Source organism: Heptranchias perlo, chromosome 1, assembly GCF_035084215.1.
Source record: "Heptranchias perlo isolate sHepPer1 chromosome 1, sHepPer1.hap1, whole genome shotgun sequence".
NCBI classification, from domain to species: Eukaryota; Metazoa; Chordata; class Chondrichthyes; order Hexanchiformes; family Hexanchidae; genus Heptranchias; species Heptranchias perlo.
Window position 1 is genome coordinate 101,653,196 of NC_090325.1, and position 25,170 is coordinate 101,678,365.

Below are 25,170 nucleotides of genomic sequence, written 5' to 3' on the forward strand. Positions count from 1 at the left end.
GAAAGTGGAGTTGAGGTAAAAATCAGATCAGCCATGATCTCATTGAATGGCGGAGCAGGCTCAAAGGGCCGAATGGCCTACTCCTGCTCCTATCTCTTATAGTCTTATTACAACAGTGACTACAATTAAGCACTTCATTGGCTGTGAAGTGCTTTTGGACATCCTGAGGTCATGAAAGGCGCAATATAAATGTAAGTTCTTTCTTTAATATCTTTTCAGGAAGAAAACCTGTTGTCTTTACCCAGTCCGGCCTATATGTGACACCAGTCCCACACCAACTTGGATGACTTAACTGCCTTCTGAAGTGCTCTAGCAAGCTACTGAATTGTATCAAACTGCTAGAAAGAATGCAGCGGTTCAAAAAGGAGGCCCACCACCACCTTCTCATGGAAATTAGAGATGGGCAACAAATAGAATCATAGAATCACAGAAAGGTTATGAAATTCTGGCCATTCCAGCAACCTATATCCAGATAATTGATTTTAAAGGAAGGACTGACTTTGGGAGGCACAGTAAGTAGTGCAGATGGAAGCAGGAAGGGACATAGATAAAGTGAGTGGGCAAGACTGTGGCAAATGGAGTTCAATGTGGGGAAATGTGAGGTCATCCATTTTGGATGTAAGAAAGATAATCGGGAGCATTTTCTAAATGGGGAGAAACTAGGAACTGTGGAGGAGCAGAGAGGTTCAGGTGTCCAACTGAGTGGCTTGCTAGGGCACTTCTTTGACAGCACCTCCCAAACTCGCAACCTCTACCATATAGAAGGACAAGGGCAGCAAGCGCATGGGAACACCACCACCTGCACATTCCCCTCCAAGTCACATACCATCGTGACTTGGAAATATATCGCCGTTCCTTCATCGTCGCTGGGTCAAAATCCTGGAACTCCCTACCTAACAACACTGTGGGAGAAACTTCACCACACGGACTGCAGCGGTTCAAAAATGAGGCTCACCACCACCTTCTCAAGGGCAATTAGGGATGGGCAATAAATGCTGGCCTTGCCAGTGTCGTCCACATCCCATGAATGAATACAAAAAAATGTATACAAATCACTGAAAGCTAGTGGACAGGTACAAAAGTGATCAAAAGGGCTAATGGAATGTTGGTCTTTATCTCAAAGGGGCTGGTATACACAGGGGAAGAAGTTATGCTTCAGTTGCACAGAGACTTGGTCAGATCCCATCTGGAGTACTGGGTTCACTTCCAGGCTCTGCATCTTAGGATGGATATATTGGGGGGGGCAGCGCAGATTCACCAGAATGATATTGGGGCTAAAAGAGTTAAATTATAAGGACAGATTGCATAGACTTGGCTTCTATTCCCTGGAGTATAGATGATTGAGGGGTGATGTAATCGAGGTGTTTAAAATGGAAAAAAGGATTCAATAGGGTAGATAAAGAGAAACTATTTCCTCTGATGGGGAAATCCAGAAAAAGGGGGCATTATCTTAAAATTGGAGCCAGACCATTCAGGAGTGAAATCATGATGCACTTCTTCACAGAGTAGTAGAAATCTGGAATTCTCTTTCCACAAAAGGCAGTGGATGTTGGGTGAATTGTAGTTTTCAAGACTGAGATCAATAGATTTTTGTTTGGGCGAGAGTATTGTGATAAGAAGCAAAGGCAGGTAAATAGAGTTGAGGTACAGATCACCCGTGCTCTCACTGAATGGCAGAACAGGCTGAATGGCCCACTCCTATTCCTATGGTATAGCCACACCAGAGTCCTATTACCTTTTTAGAGCAATGATTCCCATATTCCATTGAACCAATAGGGGGACAGCAGCATTGCATCCTTGGACTTAGTCTAGTAATATCCCTAATCCCCTCAACCACTCCCATCATCATCACCTCCTTTAGGACTCTCCACCTCTTAGACCAAGGTTTTTTGTTTGGTGTCCATTTTTCCCTTGTGTCTCTGTGGAGTTTTTCTACGTTAAAAGGCGCTATATAAGTGCAAATTGTTCTTGTGCAGCAATGTACAAGCAAAGATGGTTAAGATTCACAGTGGTAAAAAATGTCATTGCCAAACTGCATTTAGGTGGCCCCTTTGCTTAGAAGACACGTTTCCTTACTAGGTATGCTCATTTCTAGATCAACAACAGTTTAGAAATTCTTCATAATTTTAAAGTCACCAAACTCAATCGATTTTCCACAGTATAGTAAAAACTAGAAGACAATGCACTACATTCTGCTAACAAATAATAACTATCCAGTTTGTACAGTACATCTTGAACCAACCTGTGCCCGTCTCATGTACATCAATCCCTCTTTAATGTGTTCAGGTGGAGCAGATGGATGACTAGGTTGGGGAAGGCTGCACATGGAAAAGACTTACAATTAGAAAAAGAGTCAGTCTCAGTTGTTGAAGCAATACAGCAATGAACAGTTCCAGGAGTTACAAATAGAATTAAAATGCAAAAAAGATAAATTGAGATGGCTCTGGAGAATACTGTTATGAATCCATGTATTATTAATGTCACTCTATATTCAACACCACTATTCAGCATGTAGCAAGCTTCCACCTCAGCCAACCAACCAACTGAAAGCTGCCTCCGCAAAGCTGATGAGGAAGGGAGCAATGAATAAAACCAGACACACTGCGCTCCCATGATTCTTTGTGATTGGTTCAACAGTTATACTGTCAGCTACATGGAAATTACACTGTACCTAAGCCTAACAAAGAAAATAGCTTATCAAATAGGCAGAAAAGTTAATGATGTTAAAAGCAAAAGCTCATAAATGGCATCTTTTGTAAATTACCCCCCAAAGGTTTCAACTTAGAATGCACGTTAACAAAAATTGCATAAAACTGTCAATGGCAAAAAATTTCATATAAAAAAGTAGAAAGACTTAATTAAAAGGCCAAAGTAGCAGAAAATTACAAAGTAAATAATGAAAGTTTCCCTACCTCATATGGTTGTCTCTATTCTTCAAATGGTCTGCATCCTCCACACACTGTAGGAGTAAAGTCTATGTTGATTCTGGGAAACCACACGCTTAACATGCACATAAAAATGTAATTAAGACATTGCAGATAGGTGTAGAAGATCATATTCAACATCACCTATGTTGTACAAAGCCCCAGAAGCTGCGCCATTACACCAGTTTGTTTCAGCCGGAGGCTACACCAAAATGGGCTTTTAATCCCCTAACCTTTCACCCCTACAGGGTCTATTGGGATGGATGGATAGGATTGTGTGTGTGGAGGTTGCAGAATATTCCAAGAATTATGAAGACCCCCACACTGTAGGAGCATAAAGTACAGTAATAAAATTAGGGGGCTGGAGGCCAGTTCAGATAAACCGCAACACCAGCTGTTAGAACTGATCTGCCAAAAACATCAGCATGCGCAGCAAACATATCTAAACAATAATGCTAGGTAAATGTGTGATCTTTCCCACAACTCCATGTTTGAATCTCTCCAATCAGGTTTCCACCCCTGCTGCAGCACTGAAACAGCCCTAATCAGTCACAATTGACATCCTATGTGACTGTGATCATGGTGCATTATCCCTCATCCTTCTTGACCTGTCTGCCGCCTTTGGCATGGTTGACCACACCATCCTCCTTCTATGCCTCTCCTCGGTTGTCTAGGCAGTCCTCGCCTGGTTCTACTCTTACCTATTTCAGTCGTAGCCAGAGAATCGCCTGCAATGGCTTCTCTTTCCGCCCCCGCAAAGCTACCTCTGGTGTCCCCCAAGGGTCTGTCCTTGGCCCCTCCTATTTCTCATCTACATGCTGCCCCATGGCGACATCATCTGAAAACATAACGTCAGGTTCCACATATACGCTGATGACACCCAGCTCTACCCACCATCCCCTCTCTCGACCCCTCCTCTGCCTCTGTGTTGTTTGACATCTAGTACTGGATGAGTCGATATTTCCTCCAATTAAATATTGGGAAGACTGAAGCCATTTTCTTCAGCCCCTGCCACAATCTCCATTCCCTAGCCACTGCCTTAGGCTGAACCAGAATGTTTGCAAACTTGGCGTCCTATTTGACCCTGAGCTGAGCTTCCAACTCCATATCCTCTCCATCATCAAGACCGCCTACATCCACCAACATATTGCCTGTCTCCACCCCTGCCTCAACTCACCTGCTACTGAAACCCTGATCCCTGCTTTTGTTACCTCCAGACTCGACTATTCCAATGCTGTCCTGGCCAGCCTCCCATCTTCCACTCTCCATAAACTTAAGCTCATCCAAAACTCTGCTGCTCGTTTCCTAAATCGCACGAAGTCCCATTCACACATCACCCCTGTGTTTGTTGACCTTTGTCAGCTATCGGTCCCCGAAAGCCTTGTTTTTAAATATCTCAGTCATGTTTAAACCCCTCCATGGCCTCACTCCTTCCTACCTGTGTAAGCTCCTCCAGCCCTACAACCCTCTGAGAACACTGCGTTCCTCCATCTTTGGCCTCTTGTCTGTCTCCCACTTCCTTCATTCATTCTACCATTCGCGGTCCTGCCTTTAGCCATCTAGGCCACAAGCTCTGGAATTCCCTCCCTAAACCTCTCAGCCTCTCTCTCTCTCCTCCTTTAAGACCCTCCTTAAAGCCTACCTCTTTGACCAAGCTTTTGGTCACCTGTCTCCTTCTTTGGCTCGGTCAATTTTTGTCTGATAACGCACCTGTGAAGCGCCTTGAGCCGTTTTACTACATTAAAGGTGCTATATAAATGCAAGTTGTTGTTGATTATTCTGTGTGACAGCTTTGCAGATATTATCAATTGCATCTGACTGGGAGATGCTATGGGGAAAGCCATGGAATGGCTTTTAACCTGTCCCTTGGGCTTCTTCACCACAAGTTAGCAGAAATATAAAATGCAATCAGCCATCCAGTTAGCTAACCACTGTTTGGTCATCAGTTTGAACTGGGTGTGTGCATTATAGGAAACAAATAACAATCAATATTTCTAAAATTGCTTCATATGAGACTAGTAACCTAATGACAAGCATCTACAAATGGCATGGTGGCAGATAAAATGATGAGGCAACAAACCTTTTGTCCAAATGAAACAAGGAAGCAACTTTTCATAGAATCATAGAATGGTTACAGCACAGAAGGAGGCCATTTGGCCCATCGAGTCCATGCTGGCTCTTTGCAAGAACAATCCAGTTAGTCTCATCCCTCCGCTCTTTCCCAGTAGCCCTGCAAATATTTTCCCTTCATTTTTGAAAGCCACAACTGAATCTGCTTCCACCACCCTTTCAGGCAGCACATTCCAGATCAGAACTACTCGCTGCGTAAAAACGTCTTTCCTCATATTGCCGTTGGTTCTTTTGCCAATCACCTTAGTGATAGGAAATCCAGGTGAGTCCTAAGTACCAGTAGGAATATCAAATTAAATACAGCTGATCTACAATAAAGTCCCGTTTTCCAAAAAAGGGGCTTCAGCTCATATGATCCAAGAGGTTCAAACAATGGATATGTTAATTTATAAAGAGCTAAAATTAAAGTCCCAGATGAAAAGCTCAACTTGGCACAATTTTCAAATAACTTACATTATATGGGACATCAACAGATGTTCCCTTAATGAATCAAACAAAAACCGGTCAGGGAAGACCAAAATACGTGACCTTGGATAGAAATAGATTTTAAATCAACTCCTATAAAGTTATATTTCAGAATGTGAGAGACATCACATAGGATAGGACTAAATCAACTTTGTAGAATACAGCATAAACTTTTTTACACTTTTGCATTATGTAAGTCTACCACTGGACACCTTTGGGAACTAATCAATGTCTTTAATATCACAGTGGGAGACCCTGTTCTAACAATTGTTTACTTTCATAATCTTAGAATAAGGGGCTGCTCTTTCAAAACTGAGATGAGGAGAAACTTCTTCACTCAGAGGGTGGTAGGTCTGTGGAATTTGCTGCCCCAGGAAGCTGTGGAAGCTACATCATTAGATAAATTTAAAACAGAAATAGACAGTTTCCTAGAAGTAAAGGGAATTAGGGGTTATGGGGAGCGGGCAGGAAATTGGACATGAAGCTGAGTTCGGATCGGTCAATGCCCTGTGGGTGGCGGAGAGGGCCCAGGGGCTATGTGGCCGGGTCCTGCTCAGACTTCTTGTGTTCTTTAGATTTGTGGTTGGGATCAGATCAGCCATGATCTTATTGAATGGCGGAGCAGGCTCGAGGGGCCGATTGGCCTACTCCTGCTCCAATTTCTTATGTTCTTATGTTCTAATAGATCAGCTGTTGATCAGATTTCCAGGTTCCCCTGTTAAGTGTTAGGCAAAAGTTTTACCTCATAAGTCAGATACTACTGGCTCAGTTGGACTGCATCTTGACAGAGGAACTGATCATCACTTCCTCCCTGTTTGTTAATGTAGTAGACAATTAATAGTATTGTAGACAATTAATAGTATTAACAATAGAGAGGTACTTCCATTTCTTGTTATATTTAAAATATCCCTGTGCATGTACTGTCTGAAAAGGATCCAACACTGAGCCACATGGTGAGTTAAGCTTCAGCAACAACTTTCTGGTGTGACCAGAACCTTTCTGTTGGAGACGCCTTTCACCAGAGCTACCCTGTATTGCTGATCCAAAAATGTCCTCCTTGCAGGGATCAGTTATGGGAGGGAAAGTGGAGAGTGAGGAGGACATAAAAAACCTACAGGGGGATATAGACAGGCTGGGTGAGTGGGCGGAGATTTGGCAGATGCAATACAATATTGGAAAATGTGAGGTTATGCACTTTGGCAGGAAAAATCAGAGAGCAAGTTATTATCTTAATGGCGAGAAACTGGAAAGTACTGCAGTACAAAGGGATCTGGGGGTCCTAGTGCAAGAAAATCAAAAAGTTAGTATGCAGGTGCAGCAGGTGATCAAGAAGGCCAACGGAATGTTGGCTTTTATTGCTCGGGGGATAGAATATAAAAACAGGGAGGTATTGCTGCAGTTATATAAGGTATTGATGAGACCGCACCTGGAATACTGCATACAGTTTTGGTGTCCATACTTAAGAAAAGACATACTTGCTCTCAAGGCAGTACAAAGAAGGTTCACTTGGTTAATCCCGGGGATGAGGGGGCGGACATATGAGGAGAGGTCGAGTAGATTGGGACTCTACTCATTGGAGTTCAGAAGAATGAGAGGCGATCTTATTGAAACATATAAGATTGTGAAGGGGCTTGATCGGGTGGATGCGGTGAGGATGTTCCCAAGGATGGGTGAAACTAGAACTAGGGGGTATAATCTTAGAATAAGGGGGCTGCTCCTTCAAAACTGAGATGAGGGGAAACTTCTTCACTCAGAGGGTGGTAGGTCTGTGGAATTTGCTGCCCCAGGAAGCTGTGGAAGCTACATCATTGAATAAACTCAAAGCAGAAACAGACAGTTTCCTAGAAGTAAAGGGAATTAGGGGTTACGGGGAGCGGGCAGGAAATTGGACATGAATTTTGATTTGAGATTAGGATCAGATCAGCCGTGATCTTATTAAATGGCGGAGCAGGCTCGAAGGGCCTATTGGCCTACTCCTGCTCCTATTTCTTATGTTCTTATGTTCTTATGAATTAGATGGACCTTGGGTCTTTTTTTGTCTAGCAATTCCGATGATCCAATGGCATGCAGCGATATTGGCAGCAAACATTTGATGCATTTACAGCAATCATGCATAGGTTATTGCCACTTGTACAGTGTTCAAGACCCTTGTCAGGATTTGGTATTGACCTATTAATTCCAATCTTCATCGGTTACGCTGGCAGTGCACAGCCTCACTGAATGATGCTGGAGGTCAGAAAACCAGGTCCTGAACTCATGCATCCAATTTGAAGCTGACCTAAATTTCTAACGGCTGTTTTTAAGGGCAACAAAAAACCTGCTTTACAGGCACGTGTGAGCCTTATTTAGATGGAATATTTAAGCAAATAAGTTCCCACACTATATTTCACAACGGGCAAGGCTCCCACATAAAAGGGAGCATGACAGGAAAACAGGGTTGGCCTGCTTTGAAGTGTTACATGGAATCATAGAAAGTTACGGCACAGGAGGCCATTCGGCCCATCGTGTCAGTGCCGGCCGAAAAAGAGCTATCCAGCTTAATCCCACTTTCCAAGCACTTGGTCCGTAGCCCTGCAGGTTACCTCACATCAAGTGCTCATCCAAGTACTTTTTAAATGAGTTGAGGATTTCTGTCTCTACCATCCTTTCAGGCAGCGAGTTCCAGACCCTCACCACCCTCTGGGTGAAAAAATTTCTCCTCAGCTCCCCTCTAATCCTTCTATCAATTAATTTGGTTTCCCAATCTACCTTAGCCAAATCACCCCTCATACCTATGTAATTGGCTTTATTTAAGTACGTCACTCTCATACTCAATGTGAAATTCTATCATATTATGATCACTCTTCACGAGAGGACCTCTTACTGTGAGAATACTTATTAACCCCGTCTCATTACATAATACAAGATCTAAAATAGTCTGTTCCCTGGTTGGTTCCATGACGTACTTTCAAAGATGCTAATCCCCTTAATATTTCCTCTCTCACTATGTTTATCCCATCCAATATTTCACACTCCTCCTCAACTACAATCTCTCTGCATCATCTCCCTCTTTTGTGAAGACACACAAAGTATTTATTAAGTACCATACCCACATCTTCCACCTCCACACATAGGTTATCTTTTTGGTCTCTAATCGGTCCTACTCTTTCCTTAGTTATCCTCTTGCTCTTTATGTATTTATAAAACATTTTTAGGTATTCCTTAATTTTACTTGCCAGTATTTTTTTATGCCCTCCTTTGCTTTCCTAATTTCCTTTCTAATTTCACCCCTGCACTTTCTATACTCCTCTAGGCTTTCTGCAGTATTGAACTCTGAGTGTCTGACATAAGCTTCCCTTTTTGCCTTATCTTACCCTGTATGCTCGTTGTGATCCAGGGGGCTCTAGATTTGGCAGTCCCACTCTTATTCTTTGTGGGAACATGTTTACTCTGAACCCCTTGAATAGCCCCCTTGAACACCTCCCACTGCTCGGACACGGATTTAACTTAATGGGGACTTGTAAAAAAAGGTAATGCAATAATCATAGGCGATTTTAACTTTCAGATTGGACAAATCAAATTGGCAAATGTAGCCCTGAGGATGAGTTCATAGAGTGTATTCGGGACTGTTGCTTAGATCAATACACTCTGTGGAACCAACCAAGGAATAGGCCATTTTAGATCTGGTAATGGGTAATGAGACAGGATTAATTAATGACCTCAAAGTAAAGGATCCCTTAGGAAACAGTGATCGTAATATGATAGACTTTCACATCCAGTTTGAGAGTGAGGATCTTGGATCTGAAACTACTGTATTAAACCTAAATAAGGACAATTACAATGGCATGAGGACAGAGTTGGCTAAAGTGGACTGGGAAAACAGATTAGAAGGTATGATGGTGGATAAGCAGTGGCAGAGATTTAAAAAGATATTTTATGACTCTCAACAAAAATATATCCCAGTAAGGAGGAAAGACTCCACGAGAAGGGTGTACCAACCATGGCTAACTAAGGAAGTTAAGGATGGTATCAAGTTAAAAGAAAAGGCATACAACGTGGCAAAGATTAGTGGTAAGCCCAAAGATTGGGAAAACTTTAGAAACCAGCAAAGGAGGACTAAAAAAATAAAGAGGGAGAAAATAGATTATGAGAGTAAACTTGCAAGAAATATAAAAACTGACAGTAAGCTTTTACAAGTATATAAAAAGGAAGAGAGTAGCTAAAGTAAGTATAGGTCCCTTAGAGGATGAGACTGGGGAAATAATAATGGAAAGCAAGGAAATGGCAGAGGCATTGAACAGATATTTTGTATCTATCTTCACAGTAGAAGACACTAAAAGCATACCAATAATAGTAGATAATCAAGGGGCAAAGGGGAGGAAGGATCTAAAAACAATCACAATCACTAAAAAAATACTAGGCAAACTAATGGGTCTGCAGGCTGACAAGTCCCCTGGACCCAATGGCTTGCATTCGAGGGTCTTAAAAGAAGTGGCTGCAGAGATAGTGGATGCAATGGTTGTAATCTTCCAAAATTCACTAGATTCTAGAAAGGTCCCAGCAGATTGGGAAACCACAAATATAATGCCCCTATTCAGGAAAGGAGGGAGACAGAAAGCAGGTAACTATAGACCAATTAGCCGAACTTCTGTCATTGGGAAAATGCTAGAATCAATTATTAAGGATGTAGCAGCAAGACATTTAGAGACTCAAAATAAAATCAAGGAGAGTCAACATGGTTTTCTGAAAGGGAAATAGTGTTTGACAAATTTATTTTGAGGAAATAACGAGCAGGGTGGATAAAGGAGAACCAGTAGATGTAGTGTATTTGGATTTCCAAAAGGCATTCGATAAGGTGCCACATAAAAGGTTACTGCACAAGGTAAGAGCTCATGGTGTTGGGGGTAATACATTGGCATGGTTGGAGGATTGGCTAACTAACAGAAAACAGATAGTCGGGATAAAGGGGTCATTTTCAGGATGGCAATCTGTAACTAGTGGGGTGCCGCAGGAATCGGTGCTGGGGCCTCAACTATTTACAATCTATATCAATGACTCGGATGAAGGAAGCGAATGTACTGTGACCAAATTTGCTGATGATACAAAGATAAGTGGAAAAGTAAGTTGTGAGGAGGACACAAAGTGTCTGCAAAGGGATATAGGTACGTTAAGCAAGTGGGCAAAAATTTGGCAGATGGAGTATAACGTGGGAAAATGTGAAGTCATCCACTTTGGGAGGAAGAATAAACAAAGCAAAATATTATATAAACGGAGAAAGACCACAGAATGCTGCAATACAGAAGGGTTTGGGTGTTCTCGTACATGAAACACAAAAAGTTAGCATACAGGTGCAGCAGGTAATTGGGAAGGCAAATGGAATATTGGCCTTTATTTCAAGGGGGAATGGAGTATAAAAGCCGAGAAGTCTTGCTACAACTGTACAGGGTGCTGGTGAGACCACACCTGGAGTACTGGTGCCCTTATTTAAGGAAGGATATACTTGCATTGAAGGCAGTTCAGAGAAGGTTCACTAGGTTGATTCTGGGTATGGAGGGGTTTTCTTACGAGGAAAGATTGAGCAGGTTGGGCCTATACTCACTGGAGTTTAGAAGAACGAGAGGCGATCTTATTGAAACATGTAAGATTCTAAGGGGGCTTGACAGGGTAAATGCTGAGAGGATGTTTCCCCTCATAGGGGAATCTCGAACTAGGGGATGTAGTCTCAGATTAAGGGGTAGCCCATTTAAGATGGAGATGAGGAGAAATTTCTTCTCTGAGGGTTGTGAACCTTTGGAATTCTTTGCCCCAAAGAGCGGTGGAGGCTGAGTCATTGACTATATTCAAGGCTGAGTTAAACAAATTTTTGATTAGCAAGGGAGTCAAAAGGATATGGGGAACAGGCGGGAAAGTGGAGCTGAGGCCAGAATCAGATCAGCCATGATCACATTGAATGGCGGAGCAGGCTCGAAGGGCCAAATGACCTACTCCTGCTCCTATCTCTTATGTTCAAGTAGCTGTTTCCAGTCCATTTTTGCTAAATCACTTCTCAGCTTAGTAAAATTGGCCTTTCCCCAACTTAGAACTTTTACTCCTATTCTATCTTTGTCCTTTGCAATAACCATGCTAAATCTAACTGAATTATGATCCTGACCACCAAAGTGCTCTCCCACCGATACCCCTTCCACCTACCCAGCTTCATTCCCAAAAACTAAATCCAGAACTGCCCCTCCTCTTGTTGGGCTCGCTACATACTGGTGAAAAAAGTTCTCCTGAATGCAATTTAAGAATTCTGCACCCTCTATACCTTTTGCACTGATGGTATACCAGTTAATATTAGGGTAGTTGAAATCCCACACTTTTACTGCCCTATTGCTTTTGCACTTCTCAGAAATTTGCCTTCTTAAAGCAATGTTGCTGTTTGTTGTTGTTACATTGTGTGTTTTGAAGTCAGCATTTCTCTGCTTGTGCATTGAGCAGCCTACATGGTTCTTTCCCCCTGCCTCCTCTATTGTCGCCTTTTTGCTCAAAATTTACATCTGTCTAAGACATGCGTTTCTGGAGGATGATAATCCCTTTTGCTAATTCCATGAAGCAGCATGAATTAGATGAGGAAAACCAATTCAGGACAGCACAATATTTTGAGATTCAACAACACGTCACTGCTATCTATATGCAAGGACCCATGTTAATTGACAACGCCACTTCTATCTGGATACGCTATAGGAGATCTGTCTTTGATGCCTCCACTTCACAGCAGAGGCAACCTACTGCAGACAACTTCAAAAGCGGGGTTGGCTCCTCCTATCGCTGTCAAAGATCACTGAGGCATTAAGCTTCTATGTAATAGGATCCTTCCAGGCCCCCACAGGGACATGAGTCAGATAATCTAGTCTACAGTTCACACTTTTATAAAGTAAGTGACTAATGGGATGTTTACGAAGGGGAATGCTTTTATCACTTTCCTAATGGACAGCAGAAACTAAATGAGACACAGAACTTTCACCATCTGGTAAGCTTCCCAAGAGTCCATTACAGACAAAACCCATATGGCCATTGAAGCTCCACGTATTTTATATATATATCTCCAAAGGCTGGGGTACCACTATAAATATGGTCATTTCAGAAATGTTATCCTGCACGCTAATACTTATTATCTAGGCAGCAACCATGATGCAGCAATTAACAACCCACTGGAGTTACATCTTCCATGGATGAAGGGCAAGCATGTATGCAAAGAAGGGTACACTTACCCTGGCACTTCTACAGATACAAGAACTTTTCTTCCTCATTTGCTCCCAATACAATGGGCTTAGGGAACTTCATTTACTCTGCCATCTCCCTCCATGCAGGGCAGTGGCCCTCTGTACCACCCTCCTTTGCTGCACCTCCAAGGCATCATCAGTGAAGGGAACCGGTTTGCTCACATTGCTCCTGGCAGCCATATCCTCGCACAACAAATGATTTGTTTGCAGAGTCAACAGTTGTCTCCCTTTTAAGGGCCAAAACCAACCTTTCAAGAGCTGCTGATTCTCAGCTAGTAGCACCCTGACCTGACTCCTTGCATACATTTTCTACATAAAAGGGAGCCTATTTCATTGAAGGTGAGTTGGCTTCCCAAAATGTGTTTAGGACGGCCCTCTCCACTAATAGCACAGTTACACCCCGGGTGAGCAGAGGCTCAATGTTGCCAGTCTCAGAAAGCTGGGCTGATTTTGCACCCGAGAAGGAACTTATTTTATTTTGATGCATGTAAAATATTGCATCGGTCCATATCGACAGTCATACCAGCTCAGCAACCGTCCAGCAGGGCACAGTATCCTAAAACTAAAAACAACAATTTTGTGCGTTGGCCCCCCTCTGTGCTCTATTTGTTTGCTTTTTGGCTTTCTTTGAAATGGCCACCTAAAAAGCATGTGGTTGGCTGATGGGTATTGCCATATGATCTGACCAGAGCGCTGCTTGTTGCTGAGCCTTTAGTCTAACTAGCCAGCTGTACAGATGCTTCAATTTATTGGGAAAAACCTGGAAAACAAATTGGCACAACACAGGCCCAGGCTTTACATCACACAGGAGTTTGAGACCATGTGTGGCACCTCCTGACTGCACTGCCCATCAACATTGTCATGTGCATATTAAGCATGTGGTTTGTCCAGAACAAATCAAGCTTAGGCTATACTCCTGCAGTGTGCAGAGGATGCTTAATCCAGAATTGCTACTGTTTCTAAAACCATAAACCGCAATTATTTTTCAACACCATAATCTATTATGTAAAAGTATAGTTCGAGATACTTCCAAGTATTTCTGTATTTTCTGAATTATAAAGTTTATTCATTTTGATAGCATTGTAGAACACTCCAACTGAGCACCAACCGAGTAAAAAAAAATAGGCTCAATTTCCCATTCAGCTGAGTTCTTGATCTCAAATGCTTTGCTGAGGTAGATTGTTGAATCAACACCAGGTGCCTCTGATGGTGGGATAAAAAAAATCAAAAGTGTCATCCCCAGGTTGGTCTCATCTCCCATTGTTTAGCTCAAAAGTAGCATTTTTGTAAGCTTGGGAGCTGATTCCCAGCTGCTCTCTTGGCCATGGATACTGAGTCTGCACTGCACAGATTGAAAATTAAACCTATAAAACTAGAAATTAAAAAGTGTTATTTTGTTCAAAAATTCTTTGCAAAATATTTAAAGCATACAAGAATCAAGGGAAGGAAGCCTACATATGCAAAGTTCTACAGCACTTGTTACAGAGATGCACATCTTTAAAACACCTACACATTGAGCTCACGGTAGACAGCATTCTGCAGCTTCTTTTCCCAACCTGTAAAACAAACAAGATGTGTTGGTAAAACCACATCTAGAAATAATTTGTGCAATTTTTCCCTCCCTACCTTCAAAAGGACATTACTACACTGAAGAAAATCCAGATAACACTACTAGGATGGTTGAGATTTAAAGCTCTAAGTTACAAAGAGAAACTCAAAGAACTGAACTTTTTTTCTAAAAAAAAGAGCAGATTTGAGTATTTAAAAAGGTGGTTGTTGTTTTCAAATCTTCACACTCTTCCCATGGTGAAAAGTGTGAAGTAGTGGAAAGACTTGAGTATCCTGCTGGATATCAACCCAGAATTCAAAGCTGGAGCCCCACTCACCGGGAACTGTCTGGACCTTCTAACTCAGGGGCGGGAATGCTACCACTAAGCCAAAGGCTCGCTCATTTAAAAAGTTGAGAACCGTGAACGTAACACAAACAAGTTATTTAGTTTGAACTATAATCACAGAATTAGAAAGCGAGTAGAAAATTAGTAAAACCAGAGGTTTGGGGAAATTATATTTTCCACAAGATAGTGGGTATAAGAATGAAAACTTTTCAGCAAAAACAGTTAATACTATGCTGACTAACTTTTTTTAATGATGTGGAGATGCCGGTGATGGACTGGGGTTGACAATTGTAAACAATTTTACAACACCAAGTTATAGTCCAGCAATTTTATTTTAAATTCACAAGCTTTCGGAGGCTACCTCCTTCCTCAGGTGAACGTTCACCTGAGGAAGGAGGTAGCCTCCGAAAGCTTGTGAATTTAAAATAAAATTGCTGGACTATAACTTGGTGTTGTAAAATTGTTTACAACTTTTTTTAAAAAAGAGTTGAATGGATAGCTGTTTAGGAACAGGATTGAAGGTTATAAGAGCTATAGACCAGGAGTAATTGAACAGGCCCGGAGCGACAAGTTGTTTTATCCAACATCATGACGGAGAGGGACGTAGATTTGTCCCACAGATTACTGAAAAAGAACAGATGTCAACCAGTTCAGTGGGGATGCTTGAAACAAAGTCATGTCACTTCACCATAGCAAAAACAAGAAAAACTTGTCATGTGAAGTATCTGGGTTTCTCTTGCTCATTTCTCTGAGATCAGTTACACAGAAAAGAGGCAGAACTCTAATTACAAACTGCCTGTCTTTCTTATTACCTAGGAAATGGTAAGCATGTACAGAGGAGGAGGAGGGAAATAATTAAACTTCTACAGTGAAGCCTCATATTGTACTTTGAACAAGACATGCTATATGATTATATCTCTGTACTAAGTATTCTTCACAGAATCAATCTGAACTGAAATGGGTCAATTTGCCCAACAGGAACATTAGTCATTTTAATTCAACTAAAGCCCCCCAACCTGGAGTCACTCTCATATTCATTTAGGACTGTGGATAGGTTAGAACATGGCTCTGAATTCCAGACATGAGCACAATAGTACTATCTTTTTTTCCTCTTCACCCCTTCTCTCCTTCCCTTTCTGTCATCTTTCATTTCTCCCCTCGAGTACTTGCCCCACCCCTAGCCACTCCCCTGCCTTCCTACTCCTGCTCCAACTTGAATAAGCCCATTGCTATCCTTAATGCCTCTCTTGGCATTCTCCGAAGGGCCCATCAAGGAGTCAGCAATAGGTACCTCAAGAACAGCAACCCCAAGTGCCCCATCCTCCTCTCTTGCCCTGCCCAGTATGCCCACTGCAATCAAATCTCACCAACCTCCTTCCCATTCTGCTCACCCTACCTGACACTTCCTTGTGGACTCTGCCAGCGGATCAACAATTACCGCCCATGACTGGATTTCCCTCCAAAATGTCTGTTCACTCACAAATAATGCCCTTGCTATCCATTACCTTATTGTGAACGATTGCATGGACATCCTGGAACCTCATTGATGAGGCAACATCTTGCCCTTTGCCAAATCTTCCCCACCTGGGTATACTTTCCAACATCTGCCCCGCACCACCACACCCCCCCCCCCCCCAACCCCTCCAAGATTTCCACCCTCAGCTTCTACACTGAGTGATTCATCATGATTGCAATTTCAATTTCCATCTCAGCTCCCTTTGCCGTCGCTCCTCTAAATTCATTGCCCTCCTGGCCTCCCTAAATCTCTCCCTCCATAAAACTTCACAGCCACTCCCTTGACATTGCTATCTCCCATTCCTCTCTACTCCCATGGTGTCAATCTCTGACAATGCCATCTCTGACCTCTTCCATGTATCCCCTCACATTATAGTCTTGTCTGCATTCATCTTTAACAGGTCAACATTCCCCTTTACTACTCTTTCTCTTAATATATTTATAAAATTTTTTGCTATTAGCTTTGATATCCAGTGCAAGTTTTTTTTTCATATTCCCTTTTTGCACCCCACATTAGCTTATTTGTATCCCTTGGTTGCTTTTTATAGCTCTTTCTGTCTGCTGGATTTTTATTTTTCCTTGCATTTGTGTGGCTATCCTGTTGTATTTGGCTTGACAAACTCGGAAAAATGTTTCTTCATCTTAAGTGGTCCCTTTACAAACCAATTTGGACCAGAATACAAAGCAGTAAATTTTTTTTTTGAACTACATAAAACTCACTTAAAATTTAAAACAGATCCAGCAAGCAGAGAACCACTGGAATTGAGAGAGGTGGAAGGAGTACATTTTAGCAAGTTTTGAGGCACCATTCAGAGCCTCTCAACCTACCTGGACTTCAAAAAAAATGACTACAGTACTGTACCAACACGGTGGCCAATCACACCAATATGCTTACTTGAATAATATGAGGAACAGCAGCAGAATTCTATATGGGGCTTCAAAACCATCAAGTGTAGAATGAAACTATTATCTATACAGAACCCTGTCCCAGACTTACACTTTTAAACATTACAAATTATATACTGCATGTCCGTCGTCGGGTCCATTAACTAGGTTTCCTTTATAATATTTAATTTTTCTATCATTATTTTGTTAAATACTAGCCTAGACTTTATTATAAGAATTTCAATTTGCAAAGCAAAAGTCCAAGGTGAATTATTTACCTGATTTCCGCAAGAATTCTTTCAGATCCTCCTTCAAAGATTCAATCCGAATCTCTGATTTGTGAAGGCTAGACTGCAAACAAGACAGAAACAGTGTGAAAACTTTTGATAGTAGATATTAACAGATGACAAACTGCAATAGAGAGACCAGGCAGTTCTTGTATTTGTAGCTCAATCAAGGTTGAAGAAAATATAAATGAGATCTTGGGGGGGAAAAAAGTGCCCCTCTAACATACAGTATACCGCATTTTTCAATTCCTTGTTTACGAGTGACGATCACAATGGGTAACATGACAAATGTAATGTTAAGTTCCACTCTGATGTGCTATGAATTAGCATTTAGTGGCTTGACTGAAAAATATTTTTTAAAACTTAAGTGTCACCAAACAATCATAGAATTTTACAGCATAGGGAGGCTAATTGGCTCCATTGCACCTGTGCTGGCTCTCTAAAAGAACTATTCACTCAATCTCATTCTGCTGCCCTTTCCCCCATACTATTTTAAATTTATCTTTTTCTAATATTAATCCACTTTTTAAAAAAGCTATTATGAATTCTGCTTCTACTACTGTTTGATAGGACATTCCATGTCTGCACAACCCACTGTATTAAAAATAAACTTCACCTAACTTCTACCATCATGACTCGCTCTTAATGCCAAAGAATTATGATTAATTTTAATTTTTTTTGTGGTATTCTTCCCCTACAATGAATACTGGTATTATGCAGAATCAGGCTTGGTGGAGTTACTGAGCCCAAACAGCTAACACACAAAATTAAAGCATAGGAATAACTAGATAAAAAGGTACTGTGCTAGAAATTCTACAATTTTTGGGACAAATATTAGGTATTTCTGGTATAGGGGCTGATTTTTGGGGCACAAGTCAGAAACAAGTCATGGTTGCACCCATTCAAAAATACATGCTAAATTCCAGTGGAAGAGTGGTGGATGCATGCTGATGACAGGACAATAATTAAGCCAAAACCTGCTGTCTGTCATTTAAGCCAGAATTGCACCCAACTGCCTGTAGAAAAATTGGGTAAGTTACTTGCGTGACTTACCAAACCAGTAAGTGGTTCATTTCACAGGCTCAATGTCAACACACTTATGCAACAACATCTTTGCTGGAGCAAATAGGAAAATCTGTTCTCAGCTGTGCTACGAAGAAAGAATTCTACAAGCAGTCTATCTTTCAGCAGTTTCAGGCACAGAGATATTTTCTTCCCACCCCAGAAAGAGGAGGAAAAAAAAAATTGCAGAAGCATGCAGGATAAGGCTACACGAGAGAAAACAATCAACTAGAAAGTACACTTCCACCAGAGTCCACAGACCATGCCACACCTTTAAAGAATATGTCAGAAGAGATCTGCTCAGGGAGACAACATTTCAGTATGGAGGCACAGAAGGAATGATGCGGCCTACTGTAAAATGTCCTCCAACATCCTTGCAAACATAAAAACCAAATAACAGATACACTTCATACCACAAAGTGGCTTTGCGGTGCACATTTATATTTACAAACAAGTGCTTCTTTTTTCCACCGTGCCTACCCCTACTGGCTCTCCATGCTGTTCTTAAACCTATTCCAATGCTCAGTTAGAGTATTACCTGAGGGCAGGGATGCCTGTGATATCATGAGCCTCGGCACCAAGGTCGTCCTTGTCTCAGGGCTTCAGAGTCCCAGGAGGACTCTTCAGCCGGCTGCATCACCACTGCAAGTGTGTGGGCAGCCTGGTCCTACATCCTGACATCTACATGAGAGGTGGGATGGTGGGGGGTGGGGGGGGGAGCTGCTCATAGGAAGCTGTATCCACCACACAGGCTGTACAGGCCAAGAGTTAGTTTCTTGGATCTACATAAAAAGAGCAGTGCATCAGGAGGCTGCGTTCTCCAGGCAGGCTGTTGCAGGTTGCTGCAGAGGTCTGCAACAGGACCTGCTGCTTGCCATTGGGTGTCAAAGTCACTACAGCTCTTAACGTCATTGACACTGGCTCGTTCCCTGTAGCAGCCTGGTAGATCAGCCACATCTGCCAGTCTGCAGTACAGAACTGCATTAAGGTGGTCACTGAAACACTGTTCGCCAGGGCTGAGCAATACATCACCTTCCTCGCTGACTTCAACAGTCAACAAGAGAGCACGCGGGGATTTGTAGCCGTGCCTTCAGTCACCTAGGCTCCACAATCTGTGAATTTCTGCCTAAGACCCTCTCCACCTCCTTCTCATCACTTTAAAACCCACCTCTTTGACAATGCCATCCTGATATCCACATGGCCACATTTTCCCCACAACCTTCACCCTGAATGCAAGCTGCAGCCACTAGTGGCTCCTTCCTCTGCCATACCACCCACCTACAAAGAAGAAAAAGCTGAAGAGAAAAGCAGAAGAGGACTGAAACACGAACAAAAGTTAAGGGGAGAGAAGCAAAAGAGAATGAGAGACGGAAACAGAGAGCGGAGACAAGTAAGATATTGACCATATTCTCCAATATGTGTGCGATGCCACAACAAATCAACTAGTTTACATAAATATTCCAAACAAGGACAAAAATATCATGGTTAATCTAGTTCTTTGAAGCAAAAAGGAATGCCAACAGCAACACTCTTTAGAAATCACTTGTGAAAAATATTGCACCAATGGCAATCAGTATTGATGTTTTGTCACTATACCAATAACAATCACATGCTCTTCACAAATGCCTGAAGAGCACATCAATTAATGGTCTTTCATACTCATGACTGCGCTTTGGTAATGAATGGGTAACAGTCCATTATCCTAGAATATACACTAAGGACAATAAATCCTGACAATTAACCAGGTAATAAAACTTGCAATACTGCAAGTGCATCAGAGAATAAAAGAATGCAAGATAAGCAGTTGCGGTATGGAGACATGTTGAGTAGTTTCCCCTGCTGGAAGGAGCGTGTGAAACATGCTTCCTTTTGCAAACATCAAGGAGTGTCCTTTACTCCAGATAATAATTAGCCCTGTAGGTTGGAACATTATTGAGAAGTTCTGATGATTCCATAAACTACAAGATTAAAGCTGAAGTCAGCTATCAGATCACTAAGTTTATTTCAAAATAAACTTTATTTCATAAAATTTAAAGGTACACACAGTTCAATGTAAAAGGACACAATTTCAAGCAACGTAGTTCGAACCAATACAAAGCAGATCGTACCCACTATGATCTCATTACTACAATATCTTCTAATACATTCTGTACAATACAAAGTGGGGTGGCCTTTCCTCAGAACCTTTGCGTATGCCACACCTCGCTTCAGTGCGTCCCGCAACACGTACGCCTGGACCTTGTAGTGCGCCAGTCGGCAACACTCAGTCGTGTACAGCTCCTTCAGCTGGAAGACCAACAGGTTTCAAGCGGACCAAGAGTTGATGGTCTTCCAGCAACAGTTGCTGTCTTGGTGTGCGCTCGGGGAACAGCCCATAGAGCACAGCGTCCTGTGTTACTAGGCTGTTGGGATGAATCGGGACAGATACCAACGCATCTCTCGCCACACCTTCTGCGCAAAGGGGCAATCCACCAGGGAGGCCACAGCCTCGAGGGCAGCTCCCTGATTGTGGTGGTGCTGATTGAGCGTGTTGGAAGGACGACACCGGTACGGCCCTTCTCACCACCATCTAGACTACATCCTGGTGCCTGTTGGTCAGTTCTGGCGACGAGACATTCTGCCAAATGGCATCGACCACCTGGTCAGGGGACTGCCCGATCGGATCCACCCTCTCCTTTCCCTGCAGGACTCCCAGAACGTTCCATGCCAACCAATGTCTGACAGCCTTGTGGTCGAAGGGGTTCCTCCTCAGGCACTTCTCCACCTGGGACAGGTGGTGGGGATGCGATCCAGCTGGACAGGACATCCTGCATCTGCTCAGCCAGTGTGGCCAGATCCAGTCTTCAGTGTGGTGGACAGGTAGAAACTCAACACATAGTGACATTTTGTGTTTGCGTACTAGAGCTCTTCACACATCCTGAGGCAGCCACACACAAAGGTGGCCATCAGGATCAGAGCGGCATTGGGGACGCCCTTCCCCGCTTTGTCTGGGGGCTTATACATGTTGTCCCTGCGGATGCGTTCTACCTTGGACCTCCAGACAAAGTGGAAGATAGCTCGGGTGACTGACAGCTGAGCGGCAGGGAATGGGCCAGAACTGGGCCATGTAGAGCAACACCGCAAATACCTCACACCTTATCACCAGGTTCCTGCCTGTTATGGAGAGGGAGCACCTTCACACACAAATACCAAGCTTTAGATGGCCTTGGTGACACGCACCTCCCTGTTCTTGGTGCAAGTCTGGGGCCCCTCGAACCAGACGCCCTGCACCTTCAGGTAGTCGGACCTAACGGTGAAGGAGGCAAAGGATCAGGTCTCCCAACTGCCCGTCTTCTGGTCCTCCTGCGATTGACAGTCGTCCAGTAGGAGGCAGTGGTCAGAGAAGAACACTAGTTGGACGTCGGTGGATCTGACCTTGAGCGTTGGGGACATAAATAGGAAGCCTATCCTGGAACGGATGGACCTGTCTGGCCTGGACCAGGTGTATCTCTGCAGTGCTCCGTCCTTGGCAGTGTTTGAGAGAGCACAAATGCCAATCTCAATGTTTCCTCATTGAGGAACTCCATAGAGATTCTCCTCCAAGGTTATCAGAATTTGTACATATTGAAAGTAATGTATTCAAAAATACAACTCCTGGGCTTTTGCAAGAAACCTTTCAACATTGGATATATATGAAACCATACATGTGATCTTGAAAAAGAGAAAATCAAACCGTAAAAATTTCTAGGGAAAAACTGGAACATGCTTGCTAATTTGATACATATATTGTTGTTTACAGGAATTAATAACAGTATCGTGCAATGGGAGGTAAAACTTAATCTTAACTGGAACTATTTCCCACCCCCCCCATCCCCAAATTATTTTTTAAAAAGTTTGTACCGCTCAACACAAAGCAGCCATTATACAACTCCCACTCTATGATCTTAAGCCATTCCAATGCAAAAAAAAAACTCCATTCAGAGACATATAAATGCGATGTTAATTCAAAATAGGTAGGAGTCAGCGCAACAATTTTTTTTAAAGTTAGTTTTGCGAAAATTTTTCCAATCACTATAGAAGAGTAGAATTGGCAAAAATGGAAACCCAAGACTCCAGCTGTATTTATACTGACACTTTCGAACTGATGTAAGTACTTTAGGTAAGCATCAATGTAAAAGTGGTAATATAATCCATACCACTATATACAGTGCACTAAAGCCTCAAGGTGCAAGATCCCTCCAAGAGCTGGTCTCACAATGAGTCAAGTTCCCAAAGTGTGCAGTATAAATTCAATTTCTGACAGCAAGTAAACCATCTTACTTCAAGCACTCAATACAGAAAAAAATAGTCCACAAGTTCTTCTGGCTCCTATCTTTACAAATTACCAGTCACAGCAGAGATTTATCAGTGTCTCATAATTGCCACAATACTGCACCCAAAATAATCAGATACCAGCAACTTTAACACCAGCAAAATATCACAGAGGTGAATAAGCTACATCCCCAGGTTTGCAGGTCATAAAAATATGTAAGATACAATTTAAGAACCAGATTTCACAGTAAAATTGCATTTATTTAGCACCTTTAATATAGTAAAACAGCCCAGGACGCTTCAGAGTGCAATCAGATAAAAATTGACATCGAGACCAGGTAGCCAAATGCTTGATCAAAGAGGTGGGTTTTAAGCAGCATTTTAAAGGAGGAGAGGGGGCAGAGGCAAAGAGATTTGGGGAGGGAATTCTAGAGCTTGGCACCTAGACGGCTGAAGGTAAGGCCAACGATGGTGGAGCGAAGAAAATAGAGATGCACAAGAGACCAGGGTTGGAGGAACAGAGTTCTGGGGGTCGTAGGGACTGGAGGAGGCTACAATGATAGGGAGGGACAACGCCATGAAGGGGCTTGAACACGAGGATGAAATTTTGAAAATTGAGGCATTGGTGGACTGGGAGCCAATGTAACTTAGCGAGCACGGGGTGGTGGGTGAACAGAACTTAGTGCAAGTTAGTATATGGACAAGAGAGTTTTGGATAAGCTCAATTTTATGCAAGGTGGAAGATGACAGGCTGACCAGGAGAGCATTGGAATAGTCGAGTCTGGAAGTAACAAAAGGACGGAGGGTTTCACCCGCAGATGGGCTGAGGCAGGAGCGGAGACATGCGATATTACGAGGTGGAAGTAGGCAGTCTTTGTGATGGAAAGGACATAGGGTCGGAAGCTCAGCTCAGGGTCAGATAGGACACCAAGGTTACACAAAAAATTAGGATCACTGTTTTAAAAAGATCAAATATGACAAATCTAATGTCCTTTAGGGAAGGAAACCTGCCGTCCTTACCCGGTCTGGCCAATATATGACTCCAAACCCACAGCAATGTGGTTGATTCTTAATCGCCCTCTGAGATGGCGTAGCAAGCCACTCAGTTGTACAATCTCACTACAGAAAGTCACAAGAATAAATCCGGACAGACCACCGGGCATCGGACCACTCGGCACCGGACACGACAAAGGCAAACCAAGCCCAGTCGACCTTGCAAAGTCCTCCTCACTAACACCTGGGGACATGTGCCAAAATTGGGAGAGCTGTCCCACAGACTAGGCAAGCAACAGCCTGACGTAGCCATATTCACAGAATCATACCTTTCAACCAACATCCCAGACTCTTCCATCACCATCCCTGGGTACATCCTGTTCCACTGGCAGGACACACCCGCCAGAGGTGGCGGTACAGTGGTATACAGTCTGGAGGGAGTGGCGCTGGGAGTCCTCAACACTGACTCTGGACCCCATGAAATCTCATGGCATCAGGTCAAACATGGGCAAGGAAGCCTCCTGCTGATTACCACCTACCGCCCTCCCTCAGCTGATGTCCTCCTCCATGTTGAGCACCACTTGGAGGAAGCACTGAGGGTAGCAAGGGCACAAAACATACTCTGGGTGGGGGACTTCAATGCCCATCACCAAGAGTGGCTCGGTATCACCACTACTGACCAAGTTGGCAGAGTCCTGAAGAACATAGCTGCCAGATTGGGCCTGCGGCAGGTGGTGAGTGAACCAACATGAGGGGAAAAACCTACTTGACCTTGTCCTCACCAAACTACCTTTCGCAGATGCATCTGTTCATGACAGCATTGGAAGGAGTGACCACCACCCAGTCCTTGTGGAGACGAAGTCCCGTCTTCACACTGAGGACACCATCCAACGTGCTGTGTGGCACTACCACCGTGCTAAATGGGATAGATTCAGAACAGATCTAGCAGCTCAAAACTGGGCATCCATGAGGCGTTGGGGGCCATCAGCAGCAGCAGAATTGTATTCCAGCACAATCTGTAACCTCTTGGCCCGGCATATTCCTCACTCCACCATTACCAACAAGCCAGGGGATCGACCCTGGTTCAATGAGGAGTGTAGAAGAGCATGCCAGGCGTACCTAAAAATGAGATGCCAACCTGATGAAGCTACAACACAGGACTACATGCATGCTAAACAGTGGAAGCAACATGCTAAAGCGATTCCACAACCAACAGATCAGATCAAAGCTCTGCAGTCCTGCCACATCCAGTCGTGAATGGTGGTGGACAATTAAACAACTAACGAGAGGAGGAGGCTCCGTGAACATACCCATCCTCAATGATGGCAGAGTCCAGCAAGTGAGTGCAAAAGACAAGGCTGAAGCGTTTGCAACCATCTTCAGCCAAAAGTGCCGAGTGGATGATCCACCTCGGTCTCCTCCCAAGATCCCCACCATCATAGAAGCCAGACTTCAGCCAATTCGATTCACTCCACATGATATC

The 25,170-nt window shown here is 43.1% G+C and overlaps 1 protein-coding gene across 4 annotated transcripts in view; it reads right to left on the reverse strand.

The window, feature by feature from the left end:
- The window catches only part of tbc1d19 (TBC1 domain family, member 19), a 132,804-nt gene that overhangs the window by 103,768 nt on the left and 3,866 nt on the right, over positions 1-25,170 (reverse strand). For 3 of the 4 annotated variants that reach the window (XR_010963675.1, XM_067989068.1, XM_067989055.1), the window contains exons 2-4: positions 17,334-17,406; positions 14,271-14,316; positions 2,243-2,318 (exon numbers count right to left, since the gene is read on the reverse strand). Coding sequence is in view for 3 of the 4 variants with exons in the window: in XM_067989068.1 (XP_067845169.1) it covers positions 2,243-2,318; positions 14,271-14,316; positions 17,334-17,406 (195 nt within the window). In the remaining variant the exon portion in view is untranslated. Of the gene's footprint in view, positions 1-2,242; positions 2,319-2,912; positions 2,960-14,270; positions 14,317-17,333; positions 17,407-25,170 lie in introns of those variants that run through there. The other variant, XM_067989077.1, reaches the window with a different exon arrangement.